Raw genomic sequence first — 23,329 nt, 5'->3', positions numbered from 1 at the left:
AGAGCCCAGACTTGAACCCGATCTAATATCTCTGGAAACCTGAAAATAGCTGTGCAGTGACGCTCCCCATCCAACTTGACAGAGCTTGAGAAGATCTGGACAGATGAATGGGAGAAACTCCGCAAATACAGGTGCCAAGTTTGTAGCATCATACCCAAGAAGAATCGAGGCTGTAATCACTGTCAAAGGTGTTTCAACAAAGTACTGCGTAAAGGGTCTGAATACTTACGTAAATATGGCATTTTTATTTTTAATACATTCGCACAAATTTCTACAAACCTGTTTTTGTTTTGTCATTATGGAGTATTGTGTGTAGATTGATGAGGGGGAAAACGACTAAATCCATTTTTGAATCGGGCTGTAACGAAATGTGGAAAAAGTCAAGGGGTCTGAATAGTTTCCGAATGCACTGTATATATAATATAAAGCTCTCAGAATAAAATTAATATCTCCCCCTCCAAACTGTGTCATGGTGTAATTGTCTAGAATAGAAGTAAACTTCTCTACAGGCAGCACATGCTGCTTCTGGGCTGTCATCATGACATACTAGCTACTAACTGCAGCTGTCTACTTCTCCCCTGGTAACTCATGCATTGCTTTACTTGATCTGAGGAAAGTAGAAAAAATGACAAACTATGACACCTAAGGAGGTTAGAATAAATGTTTAAAAGAAATGGAGGGAGACAAAGAGGGAGTGGTTAGGTTTGGGCAGTACACCGTATATACGTATACTGGGGTATATGGAAATAGTTCACAGGATGGTTTTTCAATACCGTCATTACCATTGAAACTATTTCTTTGTTTAATACATTTGAATATTTGTAGCTACTTTAAGTCAATACCTGCACTCAAGTTAGGAGATCAAGAAGATTGCGTTCTTCATTTCATCTGTCACATTTTTCATAATGAAGCTTACCGGTAGTCCCCAGTCACGTGGTGTTTATTTACAAGCACACAACAATGACAGACCGGAGCCTTGTGAGTCACACGCTGTTGTGCAGCACGCGCCAGGTAATGTAGTTACATTCACAACTAAATGTTTGCCAGCTAGATATCTTTGTCACCAAAGCCCCATACACTACCCACCATTGCGACCTGTACGCTCTCGTTGGCTGGCCCTCGCTTCATACTCGTCGCCAAACCCACTGGCTACAGGTTATCTACAGTCACTGCTAGGTAAAGCCCCGCCTTATCTCAGCTCACTGGTCACCATAGCAACACCCACTCGTAGCACGCGCTCCAGCAGGTATATCTCACTGGTCACCCCCAAAGCCAATTCCTCCTTTGGTCGTCTTTCCTTCCAGTTCTCTGCTGCCAATGACTGGAACGAACTGCAAAAATCTCTGAAGCTGGAAACACATATCTCCCTCACTGGCTTTAAGCACCAGCTGTCAGAGCAGCTCACAGATTACTGCACCTGTACATAGCCCTATATATAATAATATATATATAATTTAGCCCAAACAACTACCTCTTCCCCTATTGTATTTATTTATTTATTTTGCTCCTTTGCACCCCATTATTTCTATTTCTACTTTGCACATTCTTCCACTGTAAATCTACCATTCCAGTGTTTTACTTGCTATATTGTATTTACCTCGCCACCAGGACCTTTTTTTGCCTTTACCTCCCTTAGCTCACCTCATTTGCTCACATTGTATATAGACTTATTTTTCTACTGTATTATTGACTGTATGTTTTGTTTATTCCATGTGTAACTCTGTGTTGTTGTATGTGTCGAATTGCTATGCTTTATCTTGGCCAGGTCGCAGTTGCAAATGAGAACTTGTTTTCAACTAGCCTACCTGGTTAAAACATTTATTAAATAACTATTAAGTTAACTGTCTAAAAGTTGCTAAATGCCCTGCAGTTGTGCATTTGGTTTGCTAATTTAGTGGTTAGCTTCTTCGTTTGGTAACAGCAGAGAATCCCCTCCTGGATCAAGAGTAGGGTTTCCTTTAGGAAAATGTGACCCTGGACATTTGACTGGCACCATTTTAATTTACCGGACATTTGATAAATTTACCGGACCCATATCCATTGGGTGCGTAACCTGATTAGGGCACCCACCGTGGGTACCCACGGTGCTCAGAATGACAGAAATCCCATTTAGATTATGGTACTTTATCTTAACAGAACATGCAAGTTGAGGATGCAAAGACATGCGTCCTTCTTACTGAATTCCACTGCACACTTTGAAGATGTTACATTTACTTTTCCTCAGCCAACAAGATGCGTAACGAACAGCAAAATCAAAAGCCCCTGTCAATCTACTACTCCTCATACTAGAAAAGTTGACCTATTCTATTGGTCAGCTTGTCGAGAAAGAAATAGCCCAAACAGACTATGACAGTTGTGGGACAATAGATCCCAAATTCATACAACCAGCAGGAGTCCTAACAATGAGTCTGATGCAACAGATCAGAACATTTAGCTTAAAATGTTGATAAACAATTATTTCTTCACATTATAACCACAGCAATGTGCACAAGGCAGTAGGCTACGTGTGAAAATGTCTTTCATAATGCAATTAGCGGGAAAATACCGTTGTCAAAGTGACAGATGAAAATATCCGTTACAAATTTAGAAATAGGGGAATTCTAATATGCAACAACTAGCATGGGTTGCTAATATGACTAGGATTGTCCCTTTGGCTACTGGACAATGAAAGAAAGTTGAGTTTAAAACCAATAGAACATGAGAGAAATAGGCTACTGATTTCAATGGCATATGGAAGTCATTATGAAACAATAGGCTACTGGTTTCAATGGCATATGGAAGTCATTATGAAACAATAGGCTACTGGTTTCAATGGCATATGGAAGTCTTTACAAAACAATAGCCTACTGATTTCAATGGCATATGGAAGTCTTTATGAAACCATATGCTACTGGTTTCAATGGCATATGGAAGTCTTTATGAAACAATAGGCTACTGATTTCAATGGCATATGGAAGTCTTTACAAAACAATAGGCTACTGATTTCAATGGCATATGGAAGTCTTTATAAAACAATAGGCTACTGGTTTCAATGGCATATGGAAGTCTTTATAAAACAATAGGCTACTGGTTTCAATGGCATATGGAAGTCTTTATAAAACAATAGGCTACTGATTTCAATGGCATATGGAAGTCTTTATGAAACAATAGGCTACTGATTTCAATGGCATATGGAAGTCTTTACAAAACAATAGGCTACTGATTTCAATGGCATATGGAAGTCTTTATAAAACAATAGGCTACTGGTTTCAATGGCATATGGAAGTCTTTATAAAACAATAGGCTACTGATTTCAATGGCATATGGAAGTCTTTATAAAACAATAGGCTACTGATTTCAATGGCATATGGAAGTCTTTATAAAACAATAGGCTACTGATTTCAATGGCATATGGAAGTCATTATAAAACAATAGGCTACTGATTTCAATGGCATATGGAAGTCTTTACAAAACAATAGCCTACTGGTTCCAATGGCATATGGAAGTCTTTATGAAAGTAATTGCCTCCACAGATATGGTCGGATTTGCCTAGGCGACTTTGAAGCAAGGTAAAACATTCCTCATAATATGTAGTAAAACGTTCAGGTTTCAAACAATTAAGTATATGTTTTCCAAATGCATACTGGCTTCAGCTCATTGCAAAGTGGTGTGTGACGCGCTGATGAAGCCTGCCTTCCGTTGAGAAATAAAAAGAGTAGCTCTTTTTAATTGTGGCCATCAAAACTATTTTCAACACGCGATTGCATTGAGAATGAATGTGCAATGATTAGGCTTATAAAAGCACTGTCTGACAGATTTACCATTCAAAAGCTCTGTATCTGTATGCTATACGTGTGTGCTAAATAAGATACATAAGAAATATACACAAGCGCCATTTTCATTTCACAAAATTATGCATATGAACCTATAGACCAATAAGCATGACCAGTCAAATGTATTTACATCAACTAGTATTTCCATCAATGAATAGGCATTAATAATAAGCATTATTTCGCTATGGGAATTTTCTTCTTCTCCTGGCCAAGGACAGGCCGGTGCCAATTTTATTTCTCTGCTTTTACATTTTTTTTATTGGCCAAAAAGCGGCTATTACCTGCTAACGGAAACCCTGATCAAGAGCCTTGCTGTCTAATATTTGTTTTGTGTGTGCAGCAAATTGTGAGAAGCCTTTTTTTGTTACTTGTTTAACTTTATTAGCTGGGATGGCTGTCCTGCCAATAGTTTAGGATAAAATGTATAAAATGTTCGCAATGCTCTCGTTAGCATTCTATATGGGATTTTACATGTACCTGTTAGCATTGCTAACCTGCGGATTAAAGAGGCTCAGTTGCATAGCCTAGGGGTAGCCTAGTGGTTAAGAGCATTGGGCCGGTAACCGAACGGTTGCTGATTCGAATGCACGAGCCAGCGAGGCGGAAAAATCTGCCGTTCTTCCCTTGAGCAAGTCAGGTAACTGCCAAAAACAACTGCTCCCGGGAGTCAATTAAAACAGCTTATTTTGTCACATAAACTGAAATTAGGCAAACTACACACATTTTAGAATCCAGGAAATGGCGATTTCTACATAGTGCATCTTAAAATGTGCAATACACATTTCGGTTGAATGCATTCAGTTGTGCAACTGACTAAGTATCCCCCCTTTCCCTTTTTGAAAATGGCGCCCTTAGTGTTCAGTGCCGGTAATACCGAATATCCCGGGATGGCACAAGGCCGGTATGACAATCTGGATACCGCCCAAACCTAATACAGATCCAGCGAACTTGACAGCAGGGCTGTCTCTGACTAAAAACAATCTTGGTCGACTGAGAGTCATCTGTAGAACGTGTATTTTTCTATATATAGACACACCGTACATCTTTGAATAAAATCAACTATATGCACTGAGCTTGTCTGATGCTTTAAGCACACTGTTTGATGAAACAATTAAAACACAAATAGCTCAAGAGGGAACCCGATGGCCACGCTGTGTTAAAAATAAATGGTGCCTGTTCGCGAGTGCCTGAGCGAACAGGCACCACAGCACAGCAAGTGTTTATCGCGCTGTCACTGTCCGTGCTGTAGCTGCAAAATAATTACAGCCATTTAGTTTCTTACTTGTTTCTCTGGCTGAAAGGTTCTGTTACCAAAATACCTAATTTGTATTAAAAAAAACATTCCCTTTTCCCTCAACCCTTGCTCTCTTTACGTGAAACATGTATACCATGCATGCACGTGACCAATAGGTCCTGACCTATATCCTATCATAATCACCTCAATACATTTGTTATAACAAACTCAGAACATCGTAACACATGTGACAGCAAAATGGATGCGGAGGACATGAAAAAGAAAATCGAAACGGGGAAATTGCTCAGGAGGGAAAGGGGAAGTCAGATGTGTGGAAGACATTTGACTTTGTTGTGGAAACTATTGGAGATGAAGAAAAAGGAGGGGATATAGGAACAAGCGCTGTGTGAGTATTGTGTACCAAACAGGTGCTTTTAGATCACAATATTATCCTTTTTTCTGACCATTTGTGTCACGACTTCCACCGAAGTCGGTTCCTCTCCTTGTTCGGGCGGCGTTCGGCGTCACTGGTCTTCTAGCCATTGTCGATCCACTTTTCATTTTCCATTTGTTTTGTCTTGTTTTCCTACACACCTGGTTTTCATTTCCCTCATTAATTGTTGTGTATTTAACCCTCTGTTCCCCCCCATGTCTTTGTGTGGAATTGTTTGTTGTAAGTGCTTGTGCACATGTTTACTGGTGCGCGTCGGGTATTGTACCCATGTTGGTTATTTCTTTATGCCGTTGGTTTTGAAATTAAACTGCTCCGGCTATTACCTAGTTCTGCTCTCCTGCGTCTGACTTCCCTGCCACCAGTTACGCACCCCTTACATTGTGGAACAGTGTAAGCAACACTCAATAAACTATAAATGTACCATAGTCTGTTCCAACGGATTTTTAAAATATAGAAATCCTTTAATTGAGGAGGTGAGGAGGATTATTTAAGATACTGTTTGAAGAGGTAGGGTTTCAGATGATAATGACATTACTTATTATAATGGTGTTCATAATAATTGTAATAATAAAAATAAGAACAAGAAGATCAAGAAAAAGGAGGCTATAGGAGCGAGAGCTGCGTGCACATTATGTGTGACAAACAGGAGCTGTTAGATTACCATATACTTTTTCTGCCCGTTTGGAACAGCGTAAACAACAGTAAATAAATGAAAAGTAATACCAGAGTCTGTTCTAACAAAAAAATTGTTGCAAAGACTTTATTACAGCAGAGCAAAGATTAAAAACAGCCGAATTTGTGAAATTGCTTTATTCTACATTTTAAGGTTGCATGAGGCTTGGTGCTCACGGAATCAGTAGGCTATTAAACAAACACTCATTCTGGCAACAGAAGCAGGATCTGTCTTATTGGTTATATCATGTAGATATATATGGATGATTTATAAAGCCAGGCAAGTTTAACAGTTAGGCTATTGATTACAGACCTAATTAACTTGGGGTTCCTCTCTCCTCAATTTTCTTCGACAATTAAGGCAAGGGCTGTTTCCTCGTTTCCTCTGCCACATTGTTCTCAACACCAATATGCTGGTTAACTTCGCGATTATGCACATAGCAACATATAGGGAAAGGCGCCAATTCAACAGCGCCCTGAAGATTACGTTTCAGAACCACGAACAGCGACCGCTATCCCTCACGGGAGGAAGCGCATTTGTTATAAAATAATATATTTATTAGTGTTGCACCATTATTCTTACATTATATAACCATTTACAATATCAGTAGCACATGTCAGAAGAGTGATGGACTGTGCCATCTCCGTGGCCTCCGCAATGGATTAGTCCACTGAGACAGGTGAAAATGGACAGGTTGTCTTGTGCACCATGAAAAACTACATCTATTTACGACCAAACAATCGACCAGTCGACTAAATGTGGTCAGCCCTACTTGACAGGGAGTTATTTTTTAATCAAGTAGTGGGTTAGGTACAGTACTACTGAAGGTTGAAAATATGCCAGTTATTCAGGGCCAGCTGTTGCTTATCTGCAGGGAGACAAAGAGCCCTGTGAAGGCGGTACAGTTAGTCTGTATGAATGACTCAGCACGAGCCTCCATCCCTGGCTGGCTGATTACTGCAGATCAGGCCCATTGGCAGGGAGCCATTACATTAGCACTACTAGCCACATGGATGGATGGAGCACCGACAGGGCCTCACTAAAGCCTGGTGCTCACCTAGCAATCCAGCCCTTGCCGGGGAGTGTGTTGGATGGGGCATAGGGTTTGGGTCGAGAGGCCTTCTTGTCATTCCTAGCAGGTCAGTTACTATGACAAAGTGGCCCGCTTCGTTACTAGTAGGGATCAACAACAATTTTTTATTGACCAGATGGTCAGAGGGCTGGTACATAATTACAAATAATTTGTAGCACCTATAAAATATTTGACTAAAACATAATAATTTCAAACCTAGCTTACATTTCTATACGATCCCATGTTTCTCTCTATTATGTGTGGGAATACTTGAACAGATTTCCAAAATTAAAATCACTTGGAGTTGATTTCCTGGTGTTTTAACAGTATTTTAGCTATGTCCAACAATAAAAAATTTAAAAAATAAAATAACAAAAAAATAGTTTTAATCGGGCCGTGGGCCACCAGTTGGTGAACCCTGCTCTAGAGCATTGGAGCGTGTTAATGTTTGATAATTGAGAGGGGTCAGGGTTAGAGAGCTGAAAATGCAACACATGGGAACTAATTACATATTCCCACATCAGCCAACAAGCCATTAACTAGGACCACTCCATAAGCCATAGAAACCATTTTAAAAAAGCATTAAATCCCTCACAGATTCTCTCATAAAACCTCTGCTTCATTAACATTCCAAAATGACCTCATCCTCTGAGCTGTCCTTCTGCCTCTTATTGCAGCCACCTGGGGAGAGAACCACAGGAATAGCTGGTGCCGTGGAACTGTAGAGGCAATCACAGTTGTCCTCCCTTCTCTCTGGGTCTCAGGCGGCTAACTGACATTCCATCTATTCCAGGAATGCATGTCATGTCACTAAGTGGGCCGTAATCACAGGGGAAACCCTGGTTATCTGGGACATTGCTAATGCCATTGCCAACTTATTAGAACCCTGGTTTTGGGGGTCTTAGTGGGTTTGGTATTGGACAATGCTGATTGATGTGATGGGTGGTTGGGTACAATATACCAAAAAGGGAGAGGAAAGGGCTACTGGTCCACTTCAATAAGATACCAATGTAAGGTAAAGAAGCCTACACCTGGTTTTCTCAAGTCAGAAAAAGCAGGATTTCTATCCTACTTACGTAGATGAGGCCAGAGTAGTAGCGGTCCTTGAGGTTGTGCAGCACTGAGGCCTCGTTCAAACACGTGAGCTCGGCCATGTCCTCCACCTTGCTGAACTTGGGAGGGTTCATCTTCTGGATATCGTCCTTGTTCACCATGGCCTTCTTGCTGTTCTCAGCCAGCTCCACCACCACCTCGTCGCCGCGCTCCTCGCGGATGCTGGCCGCCTCGAAGCCGTGGCGCTCCGAGGGGATCCATACGAGCTTCTTGGCCGTCCAGTCAGCCTGCGTGGCCGGATTGCAGACCACGGCGCGGTCCACGAACAGGTACCGCTCCGGGTCCTCCTGCCCGCTCCGCTGTGCCATCTCTGGGGTACAACCAGAACACACTAGGACACCTGGACGGGAGACACAAACAGTAAACACATTGGTTGAGTTAAAACCATTATTTAAAAACTCAAGTCGACCCCTAGCCCCTACCGAACATCTCCTGTAGATCTAATGCTGAATGTGATGCTCAAAGGTAGTTTAGGATACAGAGTACCGGTAAATCTGGATCTTAAATACCAGAACAACAAACAGCTGAGCTCTGAGGTTAGTCTCCTTGTAAATCAGACACTCTCCAACAGTAACACACTCCCTGTCCAAGTACAGCACCCTCAGTGTGTCCCTCTCACCAACTCCCTCAAAAAATAGACTTTCCTCAGACAGCACACATGACAATTATCACCCTGATGTCTGAGCCAAGCTATGTGTGGGTAGACGAGAGGCTCTCCCTCTACAGAGCTAGATTCACGGTCTGTCTGTCATACACTGCATATGTATGACTTCTTCAGTTCAGCTAGGCTAGGGATTGGAAGGGAGAGCCAAGGGGGAAAGCTGACCCTAGATCAGTATTTGGAGAACACTTCAGCCTCCTTCGCACCATGACTGCAGAAAAACAACATAATATATCCTCGCCTGAATCATCCAGGGAGGAGTGGAGGAATTGCCGTTTTCTATGTAGCCCAGCCCTGCTGAAATGCTTCACAGACCACCACCGCCAGCTTCTGTATCCGTATCTAGTGTTTACAGTGCCTGTTTAAGCTGACTGGACCATACTAAATAGGAAGAAGCAAACAAGCACACTTCCTGATCCAGGTAGTAGACACGTGTGCCATGTCATTTCTTACTGTGATAAGAATGATCGGGATATGATATGATGTCATATGGCTCGAGTAAATTGGGCTATACTTGAGAATATTGACAGATAATCAAGAGATGTGTTGACGCCGGTCACATAACTGGGCAAGCCAGCTTCAGCTGATGATGGCTAGCAGGGTGTTTACAAGGTGTTGTTTCAACCCGAAACTGGGCCAGATCACTGGATAGAGGGATCACGGTGCTGCCAAGCGTACTGTCGTGCCACTGCATCCCCTCTCTACGTCTCATAAAACCGCTATGATATCATGCTGACCGCATGCCAAAGCAAGTCATTCAGCCAAGGCATTGCCAGCCCTTGTTGAAAATACCAAGCCCTTCGCTGATAAACTTGCCGAGTAAACGTGGTTAGAATAAAATGCATTGCCCACATCAAACTGAATCTTGCTGTAATGTTAGCTATGTAACGTTAGCTAACATTGTCGGGCAAGCTCTGTATTTAGCTGCATTGATGAGCATAGTTTGTACAATATTGAATTTCTAATAAAAGTGAAACTTCTATTATCATAACCGAGCAGTACATGAATGTGTTAAAATACCATATGTTTAGCATGAGCTAAAGCAATGAACATCAAAAGGACTCAGGAGTTCTGATGCAGTTTAGGCTCCTCACGCTGCATGCACCATCACTGAAATGAAATACATTTTTGAATTGTTCCTATAATGAGCATATCAATTAGTTTGTTATTATGAAAACGATAGCTTAATTCAATTGATTATTTCTTTATCTAGAAAATGCCATTGAAACAATTGAGCATGTTAGCTAGCTAGCTAGTTAAATGTCAACTAGCCAGCAAGGTTGAGGTCCTCCATCGTTGAAAAGTCATGGCAAAATAATCCGTTAGCCAGCTAGCCACCCCGGCATCCCTCTGAAAACGACTCTAATAAACTCACCTTGTGCAGATGATAATGAAAGTCAGACACTTTTATGAATATACTGATAGTAAGCAGAACAATGTAATATTCCTCAGTATTCTTTGAAATGTCTGCAAATATTCCCTTTTTTCGGCCGCTTCTCATCAGTGGTACCATCCACCATCCAACTTCTTCTCAACCAAACTCGCCATGCAGCACTTTTCTATTCCCGCCTCTAGGACCAGCCGTGTGGCACACCCACTATCCAAAGATCAAATATGATTGGATTCCACCGCCTGAAGTCTACAGGCGATTGGTTGAAATTCCTCCCGTTTGAAAACCTTTATAGAAATGATTATCCGCCCGAGCCATGACGTTTCACCTGCAGACGGGTGGATGCTGCCCTGAGAAACTTGCAATGAATAAATTGGATAAAGTTGGATAATATCAAACGAAAAAGGCACAATCTTTGACATGTCCATCACACATCACATCCTCTGAATATGAATTCTCCATCCCATCAATTTTGTTTGCACCTTTCCGCTCAATTTATTGTGGTGAAGTGGCAAAGCATCTCCCACAACAAAATGCCTTTCAATTGATTATTACACCGAAATTACGATATTTTTCCGTGAACAGCAAGGTACATGTATTTGTGGGATTTGTAGCCTATCAACTAATGTGATGTGGACCCACAACTATGTCCCCATTTATTGTGTATACTTTATAACCCACTATATTAGACTAGTCTGGTCTGGATTAGCTAATAATGTAGCTAATACATTTGTATAAAACGATGACAAAGCAACATCCCATCATCACAAATCAGAAGTCTTTTGTCCACTCCTTGACTACTATACTGAACAAAAATATGAACGCAACATACAACACATGTTACAATTGTACGGTTACAGTTCATATTAGGAAATCAGCAGGGTTGGGGAGTAACTGTTTACATGTAAAGGATTTTTAAAAACGGTAACAGTAATCCGTTACATTACCAGCAACAATATTGTAATCAGATTACAGATAGTTTTTTAAAAACTAGATGATTACTTCAAGGATTACTTTTAAACTCAGAAAGGATGTTTGCGAATGTTTTGTTGTTGACACTTCTGTTTTCTCAATGACATTCAAATAAGCTTTAAAAAAAATGCGCAAGTTTAAATTTGTTCCACCTGAGCGAGTCGGACCACATTTCAGAGACCACTATGATGACACACCAAATGTGTTTGATGGATCGCGGGAAAAGAGCAGGAATAGGGTTTTTTAGGCTACAGTCCAAGCTATGTCTTCCAATTGTGCGATCCAAAGATGATCATATTTGTGGTTGTTGTGGATGGCTGTTCACAAATCTTTTTGAAACCAGTGGACAGCCAGTGAAAAATGCGCTCTTGCAACAGCTGCATAGCGCGGGAACCAAGCCTATGGAGTAAAAGTGGGGCTTTTATTGCTCAATCTAATTCATGCTGAAAAAAATTATAATCCATCGTCCTTATGGACACATGCTCAAATTTGCACAATTTTGATAGATTTAAATGCTCAATCTGTAGTTGCTACATTAATTTTTGGATTTATAAATTATATATACATATATATACATATATACAGTACCAGTCAAAGGTTCGGACACACCTGCTCATTCAAAGGTTTTCATTTCTTGGGGGGATTTTCAACATTTTAGAACAATAGTGAAGACATCAAAAATATTAAATAACACATGGAATCATGTAGTAACCAAAAACGTGTTAAACAAATAAATAAATATTTGAGATTTGAGATTCTTCAAAATTGCCACCCTTTGCCTTCATGAAAACTTTACACACTCTTGGCATTCTCTCAACCAGCTTCGTGAGGTAGTCACCTGGAATGCATTTCAATTAACAGGTGAACCTTGTTAATGTGTTTGAGCTAATCAGTTGTGTTGTGACAAGGTAGGGGTGGTATACAGAAGATAGCCCTATTTGGTAAAAGAACAAGTCCATATTATGGCAAGAACAGCTCAAATAAGCAAAGAGAAACGACAGTCCATCATTACTTTAAGACATAAAGGTCAGTCAATCCGGAACATTTCAAGAACTTTGAAAGTTTCTTCAAGTGCAGTCGCAAAAACAATCAAGTACTATGATGAAACTGGCTCTCATGAGGACCGCCACAGGAAAGGAAGACCCAGAGTTACCTCTGCTGATGAGGATAAATTCATTAGAGTTATCAGCCCAAATTTTATCCCAGTTAAATGCTTCACAGAGTTCAAGTAGCAGACACATCTCAACATCAACTGTTCAGAGGAGACTGCGTGTATCAAGCATTCATGGTCGAATTGCTGCAAATAAACGACTACTAAAGGACACCAATAAGAAGAAACACAAGCAATTGGGCCAAGAAACACAACCAATGGACATTAGACAAGTGGAAATCTGTCCATTGGTCTGACGAGTCCAAATTTGAGATTTTTGGTTCTAACCACCATGTCTTCGTGAGGGTAGGTGAAAGGTAGATGAACGGATAAGGTGAACGGATGTAGGTGAACGGATGATCTTCGCATGTGTGGTTCCCACCGTGAATTATGGAGGAGGAGATGTAATGGTGTGGGGGTGATTTGCTGGTGACACTGTTAGTGATTTATTTAGAATTCAAGGCACACTTAACCAGCATGGCTACCACAGCATTCTGCAGCGATACGCCATCCCATGTGGTTTGCACTTAGTGGGACTATCATTTGTTTTTCAACAGGACAATTACCCAACACATCTCCAGGTTGTGTAAGGGCTATGTGACCAAGAAGGAGAGTGATGGAGTGCTGCATCAGATGACCTGCCCTCCACAATCACCCAACCTCAACCCAATTGAGATGGTTTGGGATGAGTTGGACCGCAGAGTGAAGGAAAAGCAGCCAGTGCTCAGCATATGTGGGAACTCCATCAAGACTGTTGGAAACGCATTCCTCATGAAGCTGGTTGAGAGAATGCCAAGAGTGTACAAAGCTGTCATCAAGGCAAAGGGTGGCAACTTTGAAGAATCTCAAATATAAAATATATTTGGATTTGTTTAACACTTTTTTGGTTACTACATGATTCCGTACGTGTTATTTCATTATTTCACTATTATTCTACACTGTAGAAAATACAAAAAAATAAAATAAAACTTGAATGAGTACAGTGGCAAGTATGTATTTGCACCCTTTGGAGTTACCTGGATTTCTGTATAAATTGGTCATCAAATTTGATCTGATCTTCATCTAAGTCACAACAATAGACAAACATAGTGTGCTTGACCTAATAACACACAAATTATTCTATTTGTCTTGTCTATATTGAATACATAATTTAAACATTCACAGTGTAGGTTGGGAAAAAGTACCCCTAGCCTAATGACTTCTCCAAAAGCTAATTGGGGTCAGGAGTCAGCTAACCTGGAGTCAAATCAATGAGAAGAGATTGGAGATGTTGGTTAGAGCTGCCTGGCCATATAAAAAACACTCACAAAATTTGAGTTCGCTATTCACAAGAAGCATTGCCTGATGTGAACCATGCCTCGAACAAAAGAGATCTCAGAAGACTTGTTGACTTGCATAAAGCTGGAAAGGATTACAAAAGTATTTCTAAAAGCCTTGATGTTCATCAGTCCACGGTAAGACATATTGTCTATAAATGGAGAAAGTTTAGCACTGTAGCCACTCTCCCTAGGAGTGGCCGTCCTGCAAAGAGGACTGCAAAAGCACAGCGCAGAATGCTCAATGAGGTTAAGAAGAATCCTAGAGTGTCAGCTAAAGACTTAAAGAAATCTCTGGAACATGCTAACATCTCTGTTGACGAGTCTACGATACGTAAAACACTAAATAAGAATGGTGTTCATGGGAGGACACCGCGGAAGAAGCCACTGCTGTCCAAAAAAAACATTGCTGCACGTCTGAAGTTTGCAGAAGAGCACCTGGATGTTCCACAGCGCTACTGGCAAAATATTCTGTGGACAGATGAAACTACAGTTGAGTTGTTTGGAAGGAACACACAACATTGTGTGTGGAGAAAAAAAGGCACATCACACCAACATCAAAACCTCATCCCAACTGTAAAGTATGGTGGTTTGCTGCCTCAGGGCCTGGACAGCCTGCTATCATCGACGGAAAAATGAATTCCCAAGTTTATCAAGAAATTTTGCAGGAGAATGTTAGACTGGCTGTCCTCCAATTGAAGCTCAACAGAAGTTGGGTGATGCAACAGGACAACGACCCAAAACACAGAAGTAAATCAACAAAATAATGGCTTCAACAGAAGAAAATACGCCTTCTAGAGTGGCCCAGTCAGAGTCCTGACCTCAACCCGATTGAGATGCTGTGGCATGACCTCAAGAGAGCAGTTCACACGGCCTCCAGAGTTGCGCAGTGGTCTAAGGGACTGCATCGCAGTGCTAGCTGTGCGACTAGAGATTCTGGGTTCGAATCCAGGCTTTGTCGGCAGCCAGCCGCGACCGGGAGGCGCATGGGGCGGTGCACAATTTGCCCAGCGTCGTCCGGGTTAGGGGAGGGTTTGGCCGGCAGGGATGTCCTTGTCCCGTCGCGCACTAGCGACTCCTGTGACGGGCCGGGCGCAGTGCACACTGACACGGTCGCCAGGTGCACAGTGTTTCCTCCGACACATTGGTGCGGCTGGCTTCCGGGTTGTGTCAAAAAGCAGTGCGGCTTGATTGGGTTGTTTCGGAGGACGCGCGGCTCTCGACCTTCATCTCTCCCGAGTCCGTACGGGAGTTGCAGCAATGAGACAAGTCTGTAACTACCAATTGAATACCACGAAATTGGGGGAGAAAACGGGGTAAAAAAAATAAAAAGGAGAGCAGTTCACACCAGACATGCCAAGCATATTGCTGAACTGAAACAGTTTTATAAAGAGGAATGGTCCAAAATTCCTCCTGGCCGTTGTGCAGGTCTGATCCTCAACTACAGAAAACGTTTGTTTGAGGTTATTGCTGCCAAAGGAGGGTCAACCAGTTATTAAATCCAAGGGTTCACATACTTTTTCCACCCAGCATTGTGAATGTTTACACGGTGTGTTCAATAAAGACATGAACACGTATAATTGTTTGTGTGTTATTAGTTTAAGCAGACTGTGTTTTGCTATTGTTGTGACCTAGATGAAGATCAGATCTAATTTTATGACCAATTTATGCCGAAATCCAGGAATTTCCAAAGGGTTCCCATACTTTTTCTTGCCACTGTACGTTTGTCCAAACTTTTGACTGGTACTGTATATATATATATTGATTCTTAAAGAATATAACTTACAAATGCCTCATGAGCTTAGTTCAACTGTCACACCCAAAATATAAGCTTGTATTACTCCAACGTTTTTAAACATTGCAAATGTAAACAAACACTGTATAGCCTCATAACGTGGTTAAAACAATCATTTTTATATCATGGATGGTCAGTCCTTGCATCCATAGCTCTGTCTATTAATCTGAGAGGTTACATTTCTCCAGACCCATCCCTCAGCTTTTTACCAAAACAGAGGCGTGGCGACCGTTTTGTTATTGTTTCATCTGTGTATTTTCCCTTTAAACAGCTGCATATTATCAATTTATCAGTGTCACCCCCAAAAAAAGGTAAAGAATAGGCCTATAGCAAATGCAGCATATGGCATACATTTTCACATGTAAATAGCACTTGTCAGTAGTGCTCAAATCATGCCATTCCATGAGCGCAGCATTTATTTTTCAACTTCAATCAATGAACCCAATCAGTCCTCCATGACACCAAAATCATAAACAACAGATTAGGACTGGCTAATAAGTACTTAGTTTTGGGGTCATGCTCAGGTAAAACAATTTGTCTAATCTATACTTCCATATTTCCAAGTCCTATTCTTGAAGATCAAGGGGTATAGCATTCATTGGAATCACTGGAATTCTGATTGACTTTGGTTTATAATGTAAAGATACAATTGAATCGTATTATTATATGTAGTAGAAAGCCATGAGTTAGAAGAAGCCTACATAACCAACCTATAAAGTAACATTTAACATCCATATATGGCCAGCTATGTAAACTTTAACATTGATTTATCCTGCAATAGATGTTGTTCAATTGGTATCATACATGTGTGTCTTCTTCTAATGCCTCTTAAGGGGAAAGTAATCTAAAAGTAACTGAATGTAATCAGATTACGTTACTGAGTTTGGGTTATCCAAAAGTTACATTACTGATTACAATTTTGGACAGGTAACTAGTAACTTTAATGGATTACATTTAGAAAATAACCTACCCAACCCTGGAAATCAGTCAATTGAAATAAATAAATTAGGCCCTAATCTATGGATTTCACATGATTTAGCAATAGGTGGGCCGGGGAGGGCATAGGCCCACCCACTGGGGAGCCAGGCCCACCCACTGGGGAGCCAGGCCCAGCCAATATGAATACATTTTTCCCCACAAAAGGGCTTTTTACAGACAGAAATACTCCTCAAATGATCCCGCAGGTGAAGAAGCCAGATGTGGAGGTCCTTGGCTGGCGTGGTTACGCGTAATCTGAGGTTGTAAGGCCGGTTGGACGTACTGCCAAATTCTCTAAAACGAGGTTGGAGGCAGTTTATGGTAGAGAAATTCAATTTCAATTCCCTGGCAACAGCTCTGATGGACATTCCTGCAGTCAGCATGCCAATTGAACACTCCCTCAAAACTTGAGACGTCTGTGGCAGTATGTTGTGTGACAAAACGGCATATTTTAGAGTGGTCGTTTATTGTCCTCAGCACAAGGTGCACCTGTGTGATGATCATGCTGTTTAATCAGCTTCTTCATATGCCACACCTGTCAGGTGGATGGATTATCTTGTCAAAGGAGAAATACTCACTAACAGCGATGTAAACAAATTTATGCACAGAATTTGAGAGAAATAAGCTTTTTGTGCATAAGGAACATTTCTGGGATCTTTTATTTAGTCTCATAAAACATTGGGCCAACACCTTACATGTTGCATTTATATTTACGTTGAGTATATATTACCAGCCTAAGGCATGCAGTGAATGAATGAAAGTTTGCTACCCTCTAGTGGAAAAAAGCTAAAACATACAGCGTTCTGTACATTTTGGAAATAACCTGAGAACTGACATGACATTACACTTTACTGTCAGTAGATGTCAGAGTAACTTTAGAAATGTAGAGAGAAACAGCTTGAGACTCAGCGAGTATGATACACAGAGATGAAGTTCTGGGATGATGTTTGCATGTAAGGAATGGGATGGTTGCTTGGTAGGCTACTATTATTTCCTATAATAAGTGACACACAGGTCTACAGTGTCATTAGTGTTTTGCAACAAATGTAGATTTACCGGAGTTTGGTCGAAACCAGAATGAAACCTGAAGCTGTTGCACCTGCAGGCGTCACAGTTGCTCAGTCACTTACACACCTCCCTAAGCACGGGTGTCTGTATCTTGTCCATCTACAACTGTTTAATGAATACTAATTGGCAGGTGTTCAGGACAGAACCACGCAGACGTCCCTTTGATCATAGGTCATTTCATACATTGTAGGCTATCAACTGTGTACTTACCTGCCTACTGTTGTTTAAGTCTCTCTCTCTCTCTCTCTCTCTCTCTCTCTCTCTCTCTCTCTCTCTCTCTCTCTCTCTCTCTCTCTCTCTCTCTCGTCCATTCAGATGACGCAGATGGGTGGATGACTCACCATGGTCTCCCAGGACCAGATATTTTTTCGCTGTTAGTTCTTCTGTCCTCCTGCCTCTGCGTCACTGGCCTCACACGATGTGCAGTCATTACGCTCAAGCCCCAGCACTCATTGACAAATGCCATCCGTTAAGGCCACCAAATCCCCGTCCTTCTCTCTCTCTCTCTCTCTCTCTCTCTCTCTCTCTCTCTCTCTCTCTCTCTCTCTCTGTCTCGCTCTCTCTCTCTCTCTCTCTGTCTCTGTCTCTCTCTGTCTCTGTCTCTCTCTTCTCTCTCTCTCTCTCTCTCTCTCTCTCTCTCTCTCTCTCTCTCTCTCTCTCTCTCTCTCTCTCTCTCTCTCTCTCTCTCTCTCTCTCTCTCTCTCTCTCTCTCTCTCTCTCTCTCTCTCTCATCACTTAATAACCCAAGGAACCATTACCATTCCTTTGCCAGTAGTGTTCAGTTCTCCAAGTCTGAAACATGGTCCAACTGAAAAGTACTGAACCAAAGACTAAAGTACCAACTAAAATACTGCCTCCCTACTGTTTTGTGTTTTTCTCTTTCAGGTTTGCTGTGTTTTGTGTGTTTTTCTCTTTCTGTTTTGCTGTGTGTTTCGTCCATCGATGAGGTAAGGACAGGGTAACAGAAGATTTCTATGTAAGACTCTTTGTTGTCCGATTCCATCGAATGGTTGAACCACAGACTAGACTGTTCACTACTCTTCTTTCTTAACCACATAGATGCTGTTTTCCCAGTAAGCACAGATTATACCAGGTCCTACTCTCTGTGACAGGTTTCGTATCAGGACATGGTCTCCAACCTCAAGTACTGAACTCCATGCAATTTGATTGTAGTAAACTTCCCACATCGAAGTCTTCCTTTTCTCTGCATATCCTGCACGAGACTGTTCTTCCTTATTCTTCTCTCGGGAATATCAGGTCGATTGGCAGCGTTGGTTCTAGTCCAAAGAGAAAGAAATCCTTCCAGTTCGGTTTCTGTATTTCTTCCAGTTTACTCAGCATACCTAACAAGGTTCTGTTGAAGCATTCTGCCCGATGTGATAGTGGAAGGTATGGGGTCGTTCTTGAGCGTTGTATCCCACTGTAGCTTTGCAACTTTCTGAACAGTTCATTCTCAAACTCCCTCCCCTGATGGGTAGCCGAATCACAAAATGATGTCATTGAAGATCTTGCATGCTGCAGTCTTGCTGGACTTGTTCGGTGTAGCGTAAGTCTGGGGAAACTTAGTGAAGTGGTCTACCATAACCAGAATGTATTCAATACCACAACTGCTTCTCCCCAGATTTTTACATTTTTTTATTTAACCTTTATTTAACTAGGCAAGTCAGTTAAGAACAAAATCTTATTTAAGATGAAGGTAGTCGATTGAGATGATCTCAAATGGAGCAGAGGTTTCGATGCTTTGCAATGGTGTTGTTGTGGTTCTGTTGGGTTTCTTTTGCTTCAGACAGCGGCGGACTCTTGTCTCACAGTGTTCCATTTCTTCTCTCATCTTCGGCCAAAAGAAGCGTTCTCTGGCTAGAGAAACCAAACAAGTGGTGTGCCAGAACTAGTGTTCAAGGGATTTCCTAATAACACGCCATTTTGCAAGAACTCTCTGATGCGCGTTCCTGTTCAGTCAAGAACTCCTCTGACTTGACTCCACCCGACCCCACTTGAAGATAGTTTGTCCCTGGCTGGGCTGCTATCGACTCAAAACCATATAGGCCTTGTTAATGAACATGAAGAAGTGTATATGTTCAGATTTGTAAAAACTTTTTACTGTCTCTCTCCTCACGTCTTCCTCCACATTCAATGTAAAAACAAAGCATGTGATAACAACATAGGTGAGATGTGAGATAAACACGAAGAAGCCAGTCGGTGTGAATGTCAAAGTCCCTGCATTACCTGCGTCATCACGCTCACTGTGATGGGAGAGAAAAATGTGACGTTCTTTATTTGTGTCTATGAATTGGGAGCTGTAACTGCCAGCTCGTAAATATGGCTTCTACCCTTTACTATCGTGCTATCACTGTGAGATGGAATTATACTACTAGAACACTGCCGTTTTGATGCGTACTGTAGTACTGTAGTAAAAACGCAGGGAGCCTATAAAGAGTTCAAGTTTGCGAGAAGCTAAATGTATTACCATTTTTTTTTACATGCCTGGTTTTATCAAGTACACATATCACTCATAAATGTCGATCTCCTCCGAAATTTTACACGATAGACCAAGGTAGAGAAAATGCAGAAAAATACATTGAACAGTCTGACCCTGTCCTGAAAGAATAACACAATTTTAGATTTCTCCATCAGATTAATATCAGTTCATGTTCAATTTCCCCTGAGCCACAGCTACGACTTAGTTTCCTTTGTTGCCACCAGAATCCATGAAACTGAATCAGTTGAATTACTGAGCCACAATGAGCCACGACAGAACGACGCCACCTTGCATCCAAATCCTCTTTTGTGCATTAGGACTTAAAAAAACAAAAAAAAACACTTGTTTCTCATTGAACTCCCCTATAAAATAGATGAAAGGAAAGGGAAAGGGGGATACATAGTCCGTTGTACAACTGAATGCATTCAACTAAAATGTGTCTTGCGCATTTAACCCAACCCCTCTGACAGAACACATTTTTAGGATCTTGATGATAATCTCAACCTTAGTGTGGAAAGGTTCAAGTATGAGTGCCTGTTAGTTTCCACAAGTGTGTGTGACCTTTGAAACAAAGTGAAAAAGCAAAAGGCATTAACCATAAACATAAAAAATGATCATTTCGGCCTCCCGAGTGGCACAGCGGTCAATGGCACTGCATCGCAGTGCTTGAGACGTCACTACAAACCCGGGTTCGATCTCAGGCTGTGTCATAACCGGCCGTAGGGCGGCGCACAATTGGCCAAGTGTCATCCGGGTTAGGGGAGGGTTTGGCTGGGGGGCTTTACTTGGCTCATCGCGCTCTAGCGACTCCTTGTGGCGGGCCGGGCACCTGCAGGCTGACCTCGGTAGTCAGTTGAGTGGTGTTTCCTCCGACACATTGGTGCAGCTGGCTTCCGGGTTAAGTGAGCGGGTGTTAAGAAGGGCGGTTTCGGGGTCATGTTTCGGAGGACGCATGACTCGACCTTCGCCTCTCCCGAGCCCGTTGGGGAGTTGCAGGGAGGAGACAAGATCGTAATTGGGTCGCATTTGGATATCACGAAATTGGTGAGAAAAAGGGGGTAAAGTACAAAAAAACAAAAAATAACTAATACAATTAATTTCAAACATGTGATTGCATACGACCAGTTGTGTGTGCATGCAATAGTGATAGTAGGCTTACCATTGGACAAACAAACGTACCTCAAATCTGGCTGACAGCTAAGACATCTCCATCAACTAAACCATGAATGACATGCAGGCAAGCCTATACATAGCAGCATCTTGTTCACTGATGGAAAATAATGACTTTCCCATATACATGTTAATACTGCAGCTTGTTGGCGTGTTGCTAAGGAACAGTGGGGTGTAGGAGCCGGGTGTGAAGTTAGCTTATTGCAGAATACATATAAAGTAAGTACATGTTCCTAGAAGGTTAATGCCCCCCCCCCCCCCCCCCCCACACACACACACACTTGGACCTCTGTAGTGTGTGTGCGTGTGTGTGTGTGTGGGAGAGAGAGAGAGGTGTCTTTAACTTTCATCTTTAATAGGGGCAAAAGATGCATTATGGTGTGAAAGTCAGTAATGTTATCTAAGTCCATTTGCTCTACTGTATTTTAAGACATGTAGGACAGTAAGAAGTTTTCTCTTCTTCCCTAAATACATCTCGAGAATGAATGTATAGAGAATGTATACTAATGGTAATCTATCTTCTTTCGAAACAAAAGGATTTATCCCAAAAATCGATTGGATGAAAAATGCATACATTTTTTATGTCAGATGATCAGAATCTTCAACCAAGATTCTGACTGAGGCACACAGAACAGAAGTCAAGCCAGAACCAATGTCGCTAGCTGCAGGGAGGGAGGGAGGGAGGGAAGGAAGGAAGGAAGGAAGGAAGGAAGGAAGGAAGGAAGGAAGGATGGAAGGAAGGAAGGAAGGAAGGAAGGAAGGAAGGAAGGAAGGAAGGAAGGAAGGAAGGAAGGAAGGAAGGAAGGAAGGAAAGAGGGAGGGAGGGAGGGAGGGAGGGAGGGAGGGAGGAAGGAAGGGAGGGAGGGAGGGAGGGAGGGAGGGAGGGAGGGAGGGAGGGAGGGAGGGAGGGAGGGAGAAACAATCAGATAGCTGAATTACCCAGCACGGTACCAAGGTTTTTATCGCTTTTTTACTCATGCACCGTAGCCAGATCATATAAGATTAGCCCCCAACAAAAGGAATTCTAAGATAATGCATCTGTGGTGCAACACGTGGTCAATTATATGCTTTTATCAGATAATTCAATTACTTAAGGTAGTAGGGGTATTCAACAGTTAGGGAAGCTAACTCCAAAATGGTCTACAGGAATCAATAGCTGAAACAAGTGACTAATATACATGACGTGACCAACGTACATGTACACAGCAAGGGCTTGTGGGTCCTGGTACCCATGGCGATGCAAAGTGTGTTTGCCTGAGACCTGAGGATGAGTCATCCACCGTCTCTGCAATGCAGCACACTTCAGAAGAGACGCGTTGAGGAGTGTGTGTGTGTGTTTGTGTGTTTTGTGTGTGTGCGTGTGTGTGTGTGTAAGACAGAGTAAGCTGCCTCTGCGTGTGTGTGTGTGTGTGTGTGTGTGTGTGTGTGTGTGTGTGTGTGTGTGTGTGTGTGTGTGTGTGTGTGTGTGTGTGTGTGTGTGTGTGTGTGTGTGTGTGTGTGTGTGTGGCATGCCTTAGCACACCATATACACTCTATTCTCACGCTTGTTGACATGACAATAACAGACACCGTCAGGACCCCAGGATACTATCGAGGTTTGGTCAAGGGTCAGATGGTAACCCTTGACGGCCAATCACCATCATGACTGTTCCCTGTAATTTATTGACATCTCCATTAGGCCACCCACCTTGACACTGGTAACACAGATACATAACACATCTACGACTATCGTCTGGCTATGCACGGTCTCGTAAGCCATTATCCACGTAATATACTGATCAGCTGAAGAGTTGTAAGAGAAACCCAGCATAGTGAACACCAACACTAGTCTAAAGGATCTAACTAGCTACTCTGGCTATGGAGGATATAACAGACTGGACCACACACACAATACACACACAACACTGAAATCGTATTATTCAAGACACTTCATTCACAAAGACTCATCGCCCAATACCCTCCTGCTTATATAAACGAAATTCATCTATATTA

The 23,329-nt window shown here is 41.9% G+C and overlaps 1 protein-coding gene across 15 annotated transcripts in view; it reads right to left on the bottom strand.

Moving 5' to 3' along the window:
- LOC139568526 (myosin-10) overlaps positions 1-10,568 on the bottom strand; it is a 91,172-nt gene extending 80,604 nt beyond the window's left edge. For 8 of the 15 annotated variants that reach the window (XM_071390412.1, XM_071390409.1, XM_071390414.1 and 5 more), the window contains exons 1-2: positions 10,395-10,567; positions 8,322-8,698 (exon numbers count right to left, since the gene is read on the bottom strand). In XM_071390412.1, coding sequence (XP_071246513.1) covers positions 8,322-8,666 — 345 coding nt within the window. In that variant the 5' untranslated portion in view covers positions 8,667-8,698; positions 10,395-10,567. Of the gene's footprint in view, positions 1-8,321; positions 8,699-10,394 lie in introns of those variants that run through there. The other 7 variants (XR_011673625.1, XR_011673626.1, XR_011673624.1 and 4 more) reach the window with 2 other exon arrangements.
- Positions 10,569-23,329: the final 12,761 nt, after the last annotated feature.

Source organism: Salvelinus alpinus, chromosome 2 (genome assembly GCF_045679555.1).
Source record: "Salvelinus alpinus chromosome 2, SLU_Salpinus.1, whole genome shotgun sequence".
Taxonomy (NCBI): domain Eukaryota; kingdom Metazoa; phylum Chordata; class Actinopteri; order Salmoniformes; family Salmonidae; genus Salvelinus; species Salvelinus alpinus.
The sequence above is the reverse complement of the archived record's forward strand: the minus strand, read 5'-3'. Positions and strand labels throughout refer to the sequence as shown.